At 48.0% G+C, this 13,824-nt stretch overlaps 1 protein-coding gene across 3 annotated transcripts in view; it reads left to right on the forward strand.

The window, feature by feature from the left end:
* col4a6 (collagen, type IV, alpha 6) overlaps window positions 1–13,683 on the forward strand; it is a 40,170-nt gene extending 26,487 nt beyond the window's left edge. Inside the window, exons 9-49 of one of the 3 annotated variants that reach the window (XM_049745804.1) lie at window positions 7–42; window positions 127–189; window positions 267–302; window positions 376–417; window positions 481–570; window positions 717–770; window positions 845–907; window positions 986–1,030; window positions 1,103–1,156; window positions 1,270–1,339; window positions 1,485–1,595; window positions 1,669–1,836; window positions 2,078–2,128; window positions 2,858–2,944; window positions 3,024–3,178; window positions 3,253–3,435; window positions 3,514–3,697; window positions 5,111–5,155; window positions 5,438–5,509; window positions 5,590–5,697; window positions 5,993–6,211; window positions 6,280–6,438; window positions 7,515–7,685; window positions 7,765–7,908; window positions 8,079–8,201; window positions 8,274–8,455; window positions 8,921–8,984; window positions 9,081–9,155; window positions 9,238–9,345; window positions 9,437–9,544; window positions 9,622–9,693; window positions 9,768–9,887; window positions 9,981–10,097; window positions 10,168–10,329; window positions 10,418–10,516; window positions 10,598–10,750; window positions 10,872–10,988; window positions 11,060–11,251; window positions 11,318–11,489; window positions 11,571–11,685; window positions 12,065–13,683. In XM_049745804.1, coding sequence (XP_049601761.1) covers window positions 7–42; window positions 127–189; window positions 267–302; window positions 376–417; window positions 481–570; window positions 717–770; window positions 845–907; window positions 986–1,030; window positions 1,103–1,156; window positions 1,270–1,339; window positions 1,485–1,595; window positions 1,669–1,836; window positions 2,078–2,128; window positions 2,858–2,944; window positions 3,024–3,178; window positions 3,253–3,435; window positions 3,514–3,697; window positions 5,111–5,155; window positions 5,438–5,509; window positions 5,590–5,697; window positions 5,993–6,211; window positions 6,280–6,438; window positions 7,515–7,685; window positions 7,765–7,908; window positions 8,079–8,201; window positions 8,274–8,455; window positions 8,921–8,984; window positions 9,081–9,155; window positions 9,238–9,345; window positions 9,437–9,544; window positions 9,622–9,693; window positions 9,768–9,887; window positions 9,981–10,097; window positions 10,168–10,329; window positions 10,418–10,516; window positions 10,598–10,750; window positions 10,872–10,988; window positions 11,060–11,251; window positions 11,318–11,489; window positions 11,571–11,685; window positions 12,065–12,325 — 4,650 coding nt within the window. In that variant the 3' untranslated portion in view covers window positions 12,326–13,683. The remainder of the gene's footprint in view (window positions 1–6; window positions 43–126; window positions 190–266; window positions 303–375; window positions 418–480; window positions 571–716; window positions 771–844; window positions 908–985; window positions 1,031–1,102; window positions 1,157–1,269; window positions 1,340–1,484; window positions 1,596–1,668; window positions 1,837–2,077; window positions 2,129–2,857; window positions 2,945–3,023; window positions 3,179–3,252; window positions 3,436–3,513; window positions 3,698–5,110; window positions 5,156–5,437; window positions 5,510–5,589; window positions 5,698–5,992; window positions 6,212–6,279; window positions 6,439–7,514; window positions 7,686–7,764; window positions 7,909–8,078; window positions 8,202–8,273; window positions 8,456–8,920; window positions 8,985–9,080; window positions 9,156–9,237; window positions 9,346–9,436; window positions 9,545–9,621; window positions 9,694–9,767; window positions 9,888–9,980; window positions 10,098–10,167; window positions 10,330–10,417; window positions 10,517–10,597; window positions 10,751–10,871; window positions 10,989–11,059; window positions 11,252–11,317; window positions 11,490–11,570; window positions 11,686–12,064) is intronic. The other 2 variants (XM_049745822.1, XM_049745828.1) reach the window with 2 other exon arrangements.
* Window positions 13,684–13,824: the final 141 nt, after the last annotated feature.

The raw sequence follows: 13,824 nt of genomic DNA on the forward strand, positions 1-13,824 counted from the left end.
TTTCAGAGTTTACCTGGCCTTCCAGGAGAAGACGGTCGACCTGTAAGATTTTGTACTGTTACAACAATTCCCCCATTTTGTGTTCCCCATCTTCATCCAAATTTGAAAATGTCTTTGTCGCTGCAGGGCGCCAGAGGTCCCGATGGCCCACTCGGCTTCCCTGGCCCACCGGGGCCGGAGGGATATCCCGTATGTCGTTTATTTCCCTCCCCCCTTTCTTGTGTTGTGAAATAAATGTTGAGTGAGGTTGTGTTGTTTGTCTTCAGGGACCACCTGGTCCTCCAGGTCCACCAGGGCCAATGGTAAGTCCACAAACAAGCAATCTGCGTGACTTTGTCATTTTTGAAACCTCTCCAATTGCAACTTTTGTTTCAGGGGAGTCGTAGTGACGGATATCAAGGCGAAAAAGGAGACAAGGTTTGTTATTAAAAATCCGTCCATCCGGTTATCTCTCTTGATCCGATCTATTTTGGTCTCCAGGGTGACTTGGGGCTTCCGGGGCCGAGTGGTACTCCAGGTGACGGGTCTCTAAGAAGCGAGCAAACCCTCACCATCTATAAAGGAGATAAGGTAAGAAAGATCCGGCGTATTCATTACAGGAAATGATACCACTTGTCTGACTTTTCACATTTTCGGCAATAATTATTGAAATTAATTAACAGGTGTTTTAACGTGACTTCAATCCAAGCTGACTTTTCTTTCTTCTACTTTGTAAGGGTGAACCCGGCCCGAAGGGGGTCCGTGGCTTCCCTGGGAACCGCGGCCTCCCTGTAAGTGCTCGTCCTCCAAGGCTGTCTGTACAACTTTGGGTTTGTCAACGTTTGTGGTTTTTCTTCAACTTCAGAGTCCTTTTGGTTTCCGCGGCGAATTCGGAGAGAAAGGAATACCCGGATACCCAGGGGCAAGAGTAAGAACTTCACGTCTTCATATTCAATCGAGATTGAGAGTATTATGCGTCGTTTGTTATTTATTATGTTGTCTTCAGGGTCCTCCGGGTTTTAACGGACCTCCTGGCCTACCAGGACAAAAGGTAGACATTCACATTTATTTGGATTGTTTTACCTCATTGGCTGAGCTCAATCAAACATGTGTTATGTCACAGGGATACATTGGAACTCCAGGTTTCCCCGGACAACCCGGATACACCGGACCCAAGGTAGGACGCAAGGTTTTCATTTTTTTGCGACTTCCTTAATTATTCTAATTTTAGACGGTCAAGCTTGGGTTGTTCATTTAAGCAAAAAGTTGTCAATGGCGAATGTCTTTTAGGGAGACCAGGGAGACCCCGGAATCCCAGGACCTCCTGCTTTTGTCGGCGGTCCTAGTACATCTATTCAAGGTAAAAAGCCCGACGGTTTACGTTCCTTAAGATGTCGGCGGGAAAACAAACACCCTAGTACAGTGCACCTAAAAGACTTAACTACGATTTTGTTTAGGCTTTTACTGTTGATGTTTTTCCTCCAAATATTTTCTTGGGCTCCCAGGACCACCGGGTGAACCGGGCTTTAACGGGCTTCCAGGTCCACCCGGTGACCAAGGACCTCCTGGATTTCCAGGCCCGCCAGGCCCACCAGGTCTTGGGGGCTTCGATACAGGTAACATGGCCCAGACCACTCTTAGAAGTACGCACGTCGTCATTTTGATAAATTGTCTTTGGTTTCTTGTCAGGAGACCGTCCCACTTTGGGTTTCAGAGGCACCCCGGGCCCAAAGGGAGAGAAAGGCAGCCCCGGCATACCCGGCTATGGCGTCGAAGGACTCCCCGGCTCCCCTGGACTTCCAGGGATCCCGGGACCTCCCGGACCTCAGGGACCACCCGGCTCTCAGGGGACACCCAGTATGTTGACACACGACCGGTTCATAAAAATTCTCTTTCATCATAGGTGCGGATCATCACGTTTGGTTTTTTCTTTTTTACTGTGAAGTTTTCTCTTGATGATTGCATTAACCTCGTGTTAGGGATGCAGCAGGCAGGCGTTACGCTTGCTATAAAACCAATGAATTCAAGGCATGAAAGCCAGTTGTAAGTGCAGCTGCAAGACAGAAATCCCGGCTGACTGACTTTACTGTCCTCCAAGGCCGACCCGGTGAGCCCTGCGTCATCTATCCCGAGGGGGAAAGGCCCACTGGTCAGTCAAATTCAGGTATCCCCTGGGCGGCAGCCATATTGCCATGGTCACAATGGCAATATTTTTGCTCGCCTGGGCGAATAAATCGATAAGAAAGCAGCCCAGCAAACTCAACTTTCAGCAGGCGATAGCTTAACTCTTTTGATTCTGTGCAAGGTGGAGCGGTAAGTTTTGCTTACTGTCTTTTGACTGCAAGCTGCTTTTCTCATCTTTGGCCACAGGGTGTCGCCAGTGAACATAATTCATTGATTTTACTTGCAAGTAGGAAGGACACATGCAGCAACAGTTCCTGTTTGCATTCATTATATTCATGCAGTCATTGCAAAAAAAAAAAAAATCACATTTTCACCAAATGTAGCAATGTAAAATCAGTGAATTTTGTTCATGCTTAATGTAAAGCTGTGTTATATTGAAATTAAAAAAAAGAAACAATCTACTGCTTAAAATAACCTTGCAGTTTAAGCCTGTCAAAGCTGTCGTGGCCAATGAGCAGCGACTAACCCCGATTTCACACTGTGTCGCAAAGCTGCGCCGTTCTGCTCGCTCATCATGTCCCTGGAAAAGTCTTTATTTCAAGACCTAATGTCAGAATTGACATTGCTGATTTACATTTTGTTCCCTGATTATGCGCTCATTAACAAACAGTGTGAAATCGGAAAGCCATGCCATTTCTAGGCTTATAAAGTCGCTCCTGTTGATTCTCAGTTAAACGTGCGCGTGTCATTGCAGTTTCACCTGGAACCAGCATCCCGGGGATCCCGGGATTGCCTGGTTCCCGTGGACCGCAGGGAAACCAAGGATATAAAGGCTTCAGAGGTACAAACCACCGATGAATCCGCTGCTGAGCACTAACAGGTACTTTTGCTCTTCTAACCCGTCCCGTCCACCCCACAAGGGGATCCCGGTGACTGCAACTGTATCGGAGGCGGCTCCTCAGGGCTGCCCGGGCCTACTGGACGTCCGGGCACCCCGGGCAACCCCGGCTTCCCAGGGTCAAAGGGGGAGTCCGGTGACCCCGGCTCACCTGGCTTTGAGGGCCAGGGAACACCTGTGAGTAAAGTTCGAACCGAAATGTCCGTGTACTGGTCCGGTCCAATCCCAACCAAATTGTGATCTTCCCTCAGGGTCGCGCTGGTGAACGTGGTTTCTTTGGCCGCAAGGGAGAAAAGGGAGCGTCTTACTACACCAACTATGGTTTTGGACTAAAGGGAGAACTCGGAGCAACTGGGCCCAGAGGGCCCACAGGAGAAACAGGAACACCAGGCAGGGACGGATCACCAGGCTTCCCCGGACCTCGCGGGCCCCCAGTGAGTGCATCAGTAAAAAATCAAAACATCCAAAGAGGCTGCTTGATAAACATTATGAAATGTAAATCTCTTCTCCAGGGCGACGTCGGCATCGGCTCACGCGGAGAGAAAGGTTTCCCGGGCTTCCCGGGTGCCAAGGGTCGGCCTGGAGGGCCCGGCGAGCCCGGCGCCGGCTTTGTGGGTACGCCCGGTTTCCGAGGAGAACCCGGGGAACCCGGTTTTCCGGGACTGCCGGGGACGCCAGGTTTGCCAGGACCAAAAGGTAAGTGGTAGCAGACGGACGATACCTGAGTGCGTGAGCGTCCGTGTGTCATATTCTCCCAACAGGTCGAAATGTGAATCAAACATCCGAGCGTTGCCCTCCTCTTGGTTCAGTAGTTACTGTAGCAACCACGCCCAAGCACTTTAGGAGGGTTACACGCCTACCTCGTGGAGTCACCCAAAAACCTCGGACGGATTTCTCTCTCCCAAAAGCAGCTTCCTGCCCTTCCCGCCTCGGCTGCTGCAGCAAGCTGTTAACGTTACAATTAATGGTCTCCATTAATGAGCTTCTACACTTGCTCTATAATCTCTCTCGTTGATAAAGCGCTTTGTTAGTGCATTGATTGCTGCAATGTGATGAGAGTGAAAACCTGAACAGCCGCTGTGCTCCTTTAGCCTCAGAGGACGTGGATAACAATTTGATTTGGAGTCACTCAACTATTAGTATTATGACATTAAAAAGGTGTCAAACTTTTTTGGGTGGGTCGAATTTCCCAGCAGGGGTCTGTGGGAACTGTGAAAATATTAGCAATTCAAAATCACCTCATTATAGTTTTTTATTATCATATTTCTCAGATTTTTTAACTTTATCGCAATATTTATACTCTCCCTCAAGTTTGCTGACTTCCCACTTCACTCACCAGGCCGAGCCAAGCCTTTGAAAGTTGCTCACGTTCAAAGCTACAGATACCACAGTGTCGCGTGAGTTTGGCGACCCCAAGTGGCCAAAAGTAGCACCTGCATCTTGCGTACATATTTCGTATTGTCGTTATGTGAAAAAGTGTCTAAATAAGACTGATGAGAGAAAAACACAACCCTGGACTAAGCTCTGTATGGATTTGAAAAAAACCTCAGCAAACAAACAACTTAAATACTAGCATACATGAAAGTGGAGAGTTAGCAACAAACAGGACACACTTGATTAGCTTTAGTGTACACCAAAAAAAATGACGTAGCGGCCCGGATAAGTTTGACACCTGTGCTTTAAAAGAGTCTCGTAAAGGATTTAAAGTCTCTCGTCCTCCGAGGTCAAACGACACAAAGTTGGCTTATCTGCGGAAATGACTGTGTGCTGTCATAGCGCAATGCTAATGCTAAACAAGCCATTTTTGTGCTCTTTAATATGAAAGGTTATTGTCACGGGCGGGAGCAAAGAGACAAGCGTCGAATTGCTCTCGCAACAAGTGCAATAATCTGTTTGGAAGCATTTGGACGAGCGTTGAAATGTGCTTTTGCCTTTAACCCGATGAGCCTCAAGTCATCCAATGGAACTGATTGCTGATTTTTGCTCATGTTTTGTTTGATGAACATGATTTGGTGCATGCAAATGACCCTGACTGGCTTTTTCTGCTGCAATTTTCTACCACTCTCTCTCTTTCTCTCCATCGCTCTTCGTGCACGTGCATCTGTCCAGGTGAAAACAGCTGCGAAGAGGTTATTGACAGCCAAGAGGGAACGGGTGGGTAATGAACTTTTGTCATCAGCCGGCCAGCGTAACGGGCCCGGCGGAGTTTTATACGCGCCCACTCCCAAAGACTGAAACAAAATGCTGCGCAAAAAATGACTTGCAGGGAGTAAAAGACCAGAAATGAGTTGTGTTTGAAAAGTAGTGATGGCGTGAATGGAGAGTGTCAACAAACCGTTTGTGAGTGGAGATACATGTCGCTGTTCAAAATTATTTTCTTTTCAGATCACTTTTTGTTTGTGGGTCCTCTTGCTAATTGTGTGTGACTGCTGGCAGGCCAAGTTCTTCCCTGTCGCATACCCGGTGAAGTCGGACTGCCCGGTTTTCCCGGTGTACCTGGACAGCCAGGTAAAAATAAAAATAAAAATTACTGGTAAAGAGACGTGAAACCACGACAAAGTCTCATGGCAGCTGTTTGTATCTGTTAGGTACGAAAGGTCAACCGGGCTTACCGGGAGGCCCTGGGCGTCCGGGATTAGACGGTGGCAAAGGAGAGAGAGGAGACCCCGGCTATGGAGGACAGCCTGGACCACAAGGTAGCCAGCCAGCCAGCCAGCCATTCTTAAAGTTCGGGATGAACCTAAAAAGCTCTTTAGCCATAAACTGAATATGACCTTTCGTGACCCTTGGATTGCACAATGTTTTGGCTATTTCTTAACCATTTCACAAAATCACTGCTCCGATAGCTCTTGCATGTGTGTGACCAGAATTTGACCACCGTATGTAATTTTCGTCCAAAATGTCCCTCCAAGCCACCACTTGGAAAGAACTGATTTAATTTTAGTTGAACCAAGCTATCAATCCATTTATTGATCTTGCTTCCTCCCGCAGGTTTTCCCGGACCCAGAGGGGACGCCGGAGTCCCCGGTATCCCGGGGCGGAGTTTTGATGGGGCCAGGGGGAAGGATGGCGTCCTGGGACGCCCCGGAGCCAAAGGCCAGCCTGGAGAAGTTCTGGGAGCCACCGGGGGGCCTCCGGGACAGGATGGTTTTCCCGGAAGTCCCGGAGATAAGGGCCAGCCTGGCACACCAGGAGGACCCGGATCGCCCGGTGCGTCACGCTGATGGCGTTAGAGTCCCATGAATACCGTAACTCAGTCGCCACTTTTGTTTGATCAGGTCTGGATGGGCGCTCGGGTGTTCCTGGGCTTAAGGGGGAGCGCGGAGTGGACGGTTATCCTGGGCTTCCTGGTCCTGCCGGCCTCCCGGGCGACCCAACCGTCGAAATCCCCGGTCCACCGGGAATCGATGGCAGCAAGGGCCAAAGCGGCTCATCAGGTGAAGAAAAAGTTACATGTTAGACGAGCAAATGTGATTTTGTGACTTTGTCCTGATTGTTGATTCTCTCCATTTTTGAACCAGACGTCACACCATGCGTTTTGTCGTGTTCAAACTCACCCGAAAGATTTTCTCCCTCCCTTTGCGTTGATATTCCCACGTCTTGTGTCTTTCCTCCACCTTTCTTTCCCTCCTTCCCACATCGTCACCTCCATCCATCCTTTCCGCCTGTTTCCTCTTGGTGTTGGCTCCTTCCATGTAGGCTGTCAAGGTGAGATACTCCCCCTTTTTTTTTGTTCCGCATATGTAGCAATCCGCTCCATCTTTTGCTGCTTCCATCAACGGCCCAACGCACATCCATGTTCCGGCTCAAAATGTCCAAGAAAGCATCCGCTCAATTGAATGAGCAACTTTGTGGACATTTTAGCTGCAAGACATTTGGAAGTGTTCTTCTTTCCAGCTGTTCTTTTTTTTTTTTTTTTTTTTATTGCAACTAGCACTAACATTTGTAGTGCACCGAGACGTTCCAGTTGTTGTTCTGCCAATTTCTCTGCACTCGGCTTGTGTGACCACAAACTCAACAAAGCTTCATTCTTAAAAAAAGGACTTTTTCATCACGTCCCACTCACCTGGTGGGACAGCTCGAAAATTCTTTTTTTTAAGAATCGAACGGTAGAATTTAGTTACTCCTTGATGGTTTGAATATGCTAATTTAGTCTGGAATTGCACTACAATTTTTGGTTTTCAATACTTACATCTGAAATCACCAACTTAGTTCAATTTATTTTAATCAATAACGTGGATGATCATAAGTGTGTATTTTCCAATCAGAGTGCAATTGCAGCCATACTCTGCAACGTGTGTGTATTCATAATCTGTGTGTGTGCAAGAATGCAAAATTCATAACTTCTCGGAGGTGAGTTTATTTGGAAAGGCTGATCGAAAACACAAAGCACATTTTCAGACAATTAAAAGTTTTGAAGAGTGCTTTTGATTGCTTTTATAACCAACATGCTTCACCCCCAATAATGATCATTTAATATAATAATAATGAAACGCGGTCCATCGTCCACCAGGTTTTCCTGGTCGAAAGGGAGAGAGAGGAGACCCAGGTTTCCCAGGACCTGCTGGTATGAAGGGCACTCCAGGACTACCCGGTACCCCGGGCTCATTAGGGTTAAGGGGACCCCCTGGACCTCCAGGACCAGGAACAAGGGAAGGAGTGCCAGGAATACCAGGAAGGAAAGGTATGCCTCTGATGACATTGCTCGTCATTTAAAATAAAAAATAAAAAAAAAAAACAGCGTGTGTTCTTTTTCTACACAGGCGAACGAGGTTTCCCAGGCGTGACGGGCTTCCCCGGATCACCAGGACGTCCTGGGAATCCGGGATATCCTGGGGGGAAAGGAGGACCTGGAGGGCCAGGAAGAGATGGACTTCCTGGAGGGCCCGGTTATCCTGGACAGAAAGGTAGTGTGTCCAAAACCGGGATGAAGGTGACCACGCCTGGGTTTTGTTGCATATTTGGTTCACAGTGTTGCATTTATATTTTTAGTCGTGTATTCATTCTAGTCACATTTCAGTATGTGAAAGTTTCAGGGATCAAAAACTCTTTTTTTTTTTTTTCTTCTCGTATTTAGGTGAATCAGGGTTTCCCGGTCCCGCAGGCCCACGCGGCCCTCCAGTTTTAGGCAGGGAGGCGCCTAGAGGGGACCCTGGAACTCCTGGACCCAGCGGCCTTCCCGGCTTCATCGGACCCCGAGGTATACTTACATATTGGTTGGTTCCATTGGCATGAAACGAGTCAGTCGCAATACTGCCATTGTTTTCCACAGGGGACAAAGGTTTTCCAGGTCCGCCGGGTCGTCAGGGTCTGCCTGGACTTCCGGGTTTTGCTGAACAGAGTAAAGGGCTGCCGGGACAACCTGGTTTCCCCGGACAGCCTGGATTTCCCGGCGGCCCCGGTCCTAAAGGCGAAGCCGGAATCCTGGGATTCCCCGGCACCGCTGGAGCAAGAGTAAGAGTTTCATTCTTTAATTTTTCGCAAAGCTGAATACCTCTGGCTTAGTGAGGAGTGGGGAAGGGCGAGTACTAATACAAGGTATCGGGCTGATACTGGCCTTACTTTAATGGAGGCTGCCAAGTGCCAATAATGTCTTCCAATGTTTAAACCTAAAAAAAAAAAAAAAAAAAGTCTGAAAATGAGCAAGTCTTCCTCACCAGTTGTGGGCGCTATAATGCCATATCTTGACACATTGACAAATCACCATGTGTGCGTCAAATACAAAGCAAGGTTTTTGTTCTTAATTATCTCTAAATGTGCTAATTGAATTTTTAAGTTTGAAAAAGTATTGGTGGTATCAGTATTGGTATTGGTGAAAACTTTCTTCTCACCCTGAAAAAAGGTCAACTGAACATGCCGAGTAAGTAGAGTCCTGCATAGAAGTTGAGGCGGTGAGTTTGAACTTTGTTTTCTTTACAGGGAGATGACGGATACCCTGGTAACCCCGGCAATCCTGGACCGTCCGGCATTCCTGGTACCAAGGGTGAGTTCAATTTCACCTGACACACAAAAGCTTTGAATATTTGAGTTTTTTGTTTGTTACTTTAATTTAATTTAAATCACAAACTGTATTCCTCAGGTCAGCCTGGAGAGTCGTATGGCTATCCCGGCGGTCCTGGCCAGAAAGGGCAGCCTGGAGATCCAGGATATCCAGGTAAAGCTTGAAGGAAAGGTGCCACCCACAAGGCTCCAATCACCTCGCATTGATTAACCAACCGCAAGGTGTGTTCCTCAAGGTGGACGTGGCAACACTGGCGCTCCCGGTGATGATGGCTTTCCTGGAAGTCCCGGTTTCCCTGGTGCCAAGGGAGGACCTGGAGAAGGTGGACGGCCTGGAATAATGGGTGAGCGTGACGACGGATGGCTGCCATGTTGGATGGAATTCTTCTTCAACAGGCCCTTTTTTTTATTTACCAACATATATTATGTCGGTAGGTTCACCTGGTTACCCAGGTCCCAAAGGTCAGTCTGGCTTCCCCGGGAGAAGTGGGTCTGATGGAACCCCTGGTTTGCCCGGAGGCCCTGGAGGCCCTGGACCTAAAGGTCAGACAACAACTCAGCTTTTGTTTTTCTTTTTTTGAGTAAAACAATGAATGCCGGACAGACACACTTTTTTTCAGGTCTTTCTGGAGCTCCTGGTTTGGACGGACTTAATGGCCTCCGTGGACCTAAAGGCCTTCCTGGGACACCTGGTAGTTAGCTTTCTCAATGCTAGGAGTTGATTTTGTTTGCTAATTGTACACTCATTTATTTATTTTTTTTACAGGGGTGAGTGCCGGAACTCGACAGGGTGCCCCTGGTGTTCCGGGGTTGAAGGGCGAGAGAGGCGTCTCTTACTCAGGAGCACCAGGTTTCCCAGGATCAAAGGGAGAGAGAGGAGCGCCAGGTTAGACAACCCAAGCCAGACATGGGGAATAATTGACAGACAGATTACATTTAGGTGGGCTGAACCATAATGGGGTGTGGCCTTGTGTGTCAGGTGGTCCTGGAGTCAATGGATTTCCAGGTCGTCCTGGACTCCCTGGTAATTCAGTCGGTTCAGACATTCCTGGACCCTTGGGAGATCCCGGCCTCCCTGGCCTGGATGGAGAGTTTGGTAAGTGCAGATCTTTAATTCTACCCTCTTGGGTTTTTCCTGTCTCACCTTCATCGCTTCTCTTCTTCAGGTTTGACTGGTCCTCCAGGCCTTCCCGGGCCACCCGGTCCAGGTACGGACCAGGGAGAAAGAGGTGATCCCGGACTCCCGGGTTTCCCTGGAGCCCCTGGCAGGAAAGGAGAACCAGCGCCTTCCGGAAGCCCCGGACTCCCTGGCAGTCCTGGCTTCAAAGGTAGACTTGGACTTCTTTGAGACTTTCTTTGTGATTATTATTTGTTGTCACCGGGAGTCGTTTTTACACTATGAAATCTACTTTCTAGGACTCCAAGGTGATACTGGATTCAGCGGCACTCCAGGTCTTAAAGGATTTCCAGGTGACCCTGGCTATTACGGAGGCAAAGGAGCCAAAGGTTTCCGAGGTAAGGGGACTCGAAACTCGACAAATGTGGAGCAATACTTTAGTTCATGTTGATAATGGTTTGCGTCGCCTTCCTGCTCAGGCCCGGCGGGTCCAAAGGGTCTCCCCGGTATCATACTGCCCGGGAGAATTCCACTGTATGAGCGATCTGTGGGAGATGTCGGTCCTGTAGGTAACCCTGGATCTCGTGGTTTCCCCGGAGGGCCCGGTCAGCCCGGATTGCCTGGACGCCCAGGTGAATATTTACAAAACAGGAGCATTTTTCATTCCTGTGCCTCAAGGTACATGTTTTCGGAGTTTCCAGCCGTCGCTTGGTTGATTCCTTTGAAATCAAGGTTTCATCGTTTATTCCTCAGGTCCGAAGGGACGTCCAGGCGCTGTTGGTAAACTGGGCCGCACTGGTTCCGCTGGTTCAGCTGGACCAATTGGTGACCCTGGTCCTCCTGGTTTTCCCGGAGCCACTGGAGATCAAGGTCTGCTTTTGTTTTTTTACTCACTTTGCGCAAGATACACAAAAATCACCTCTTTGCATTTTCTTCCTCAGGCCCTACCGGGGCTGTTGGTCGACCCGGTAGTCCCGGCTCGGTGGGCCGCAGCATCAGTATTGGCTACACTCTGGTGAAGCATAGCCAGAACGCACAGATTCCCATGTGTCCTCAGGGCATGGCCAAACTGTGGGACGGCTACAGCTTGCTTTACGTGGAGGGTCAAGAGAAGGCACACAACCAGGACCTCGGTATGAAAACGCGCCAGATCGGCTGACCTTTGCTGGAAACCACACGTCTCGTCTTTGTCCTCCCAGGTCAGCCGGGTTCCTGCCTCCCCAGGTTCAGCACCATCCCGTTCATCTACTGCTCCCCAAACGAGGTGTGCTACTACGCCAGCCGCAACGACAAATCGTACTGGCTCTCCACCACCGCGCCCATCCCCATGATGCCCGTGGCCCAGAATCAGATTCGGCCTTACATCAGCAGGTATCGAGCGCTTTTGCGATTTAGATTTTGGAATTTTTGGAATTCTCCCTCTTACATTTTACAATTCTTTTCCGCCCCCAGATGTTCAGTGTGCGAGGCGCCATCACAGGCGGTGGCGGTCCACAGTCAGGACTTGAACATCCCCAACTGCCCCCCGGGCTGGAGGAGTCTCTGGATAGGCTACTCCTTCCTTATGGTAAGAATTGCCTAAAAAATAAATAGCTTAAAAAATATTTCAGCAGGAAATGTATGTGGTGACCACCCCCCATCCTATTTTACAGTGCTGTGATGCTATCTTGTAGCATCGTAGCTCAGCTTTTTCAGCAGAAAAAAAAAAACGTGCAAATGCGATGAAGACTCTCCAGAGCTTCCGCTAACAGCTCGGTGTAAATATAGCTCTGCCCTCATATTAAGTTGAGACGTATGACTTTCCCTTTCAGCGCCATCTTGTGGCATTTCAGATCAGCCTTTTCAGCAAAGTACAAACATACTCTGGAACTTCCACTAACGACCCAGGCTAAACTTTTTTCTGTTTTTATTTATCTGATACAAACAAAATGTTTCTCCGGATTTAGCACACAGCGGCCGGGGCCGAAGGCGGCGGCCAGTCCCTGGTTTCCCCCGGCTCGTGCCTGGAGGATTTCCGGGCGACGCCATTCATCGAGTGTAACGGTGCCAAGGGCACGTGCCACTACTTTGCTAACAAGTACAGCTTCTGGCTGACCACGGTGGATCCCAACCAAGAGTTTGTCTACTCGCCAGCCCAGGAGACCCTGAAGGGAGGCCAAGAGCGCTCCAAAGTCAGCCGCTGCCAAGTGTGCAGTAAGGTCTTGTAGGGAAGAGGCGAAGAAAGAGGAAAAGAAAACTACAAGAGCAAGAACATGTGACTGAAAATGAGCCTCCTCTGCTCGATCATAATTTTCAGAAAGAATGGCATATCGGGAGGGGTGGGAGGGGGGGGGGTCGATGAGAGGAGGGCTCTACTCTCCTCCAGATTATCACTGACCATGGTGCTACGTTATGTGTTTTGTGTTGTCTATGTCTCTGCTCCCGTGAGCATGGTTTTGGAGGCGGAACTCGTTCTCGGCTACCTCAGAGCGTGCCGACTCTTCCGCCTTTGCATCTGCTGGGCTCTGCATCACTTGTTGGATGCTGGTTATTTCCTAAAATTTGAATATGGGTCTGAGCTGTTTTAGCTGCAGCACATGCAAAAAAAAAAAAATGTTTAAAAGCTTGTTTTTTTGCTTTTTTTTTTTAACGACTGGCTAACATTCACGTGTACTCATTCATTATGCATGCATTCATCAGATGCAACATTTTCCTGCAACTGCGGCGACAGTATTATTTAGGAGAAGTGTCCTTTTGTGTTCGACTGCACCCTGCAGTTCTAACGACAACAAACGTAACGGCACAATACATTCGCTTCTTCTTACAGTTACGACATATGCAACTTTATTTTTCAGTCAACATGTATGTTTGTGTTCTTCTCACCGGTGCTACTACGAGACGAGCTGCATAAACCAAAGCAGCTCTCTTTTCCACAAATCCCCTCGCATGGCCAACCAGCAGCAGTTCTGGATGACTTGAATGAGGCCACCTTTCAAATATTTTGCACTGATCATTTTTGGGGAATAAATATAACAAACTAAATCACTTCCCGGGCTGAAAACTATTTTGTTTTCACTTTTTGTAATTCAACACCACACACTCTTGTCTGATAGAATGTTAATTATTGCTGTACATAGTTTTTTGCTGACCCCCCCTAAATGCTCTTAGTGCTTTGTTATTGTTTGTTTTTTATTTCCTAGGCAACATAAGCTTTTTTTTTTTTAGCGTGCGCTCTTAAGGATGGACTGCTGAATTTCCCAAATATATTAATAAGGATAAAACAGATGCCCGGATGGCGAAAGCTTTGGGACTTAGAACCACTACTATGACCACATGTCTATAGATTTGTCTTTTTGATTTGTAATCTAAAGTGTAATTATTCTACCAGAATCATGATACTATCCATCATTTTTATTTACCGGGATAGGAGGGGTGGGCAAACGTGTACATTAAAATTAGAGGAGTGGCAAATGGCAAATATCCTGTATATTCACTCTGTTTGAATATGTTATGCATCCAGTGTCAGCAGTGATGGAAAAATAAATATGGTTTTCCTCAAAAAGGACCAGAACCAAAGAAAAACAAATGACATTGTACACTTTTCTCTGTTCATGCCGCCTCATTTTGTTTTTCGTTTTTTGTTCCAACGCAACAACTCCGCAGTTTTCAATGAGGCTGTCGCCATCTTGTGGCCGGAAATGGAACTATCGTAACTGCCTTACCTTAC

This window comes from Syngnathus scovelli, chromosome 1 (assembly GCF_024217435.2).
Source record: "Syngnathus scovelli strain Florida chromosome 1, RoL_Ssco_1.2, whole genome shotgun sequence".
NCBI lineage: Eukaryota > Metazoa > Chordata > Actinopteri > Syngnathiformes > Syngnathidae > Syngnathus > Syngnathus scovelli.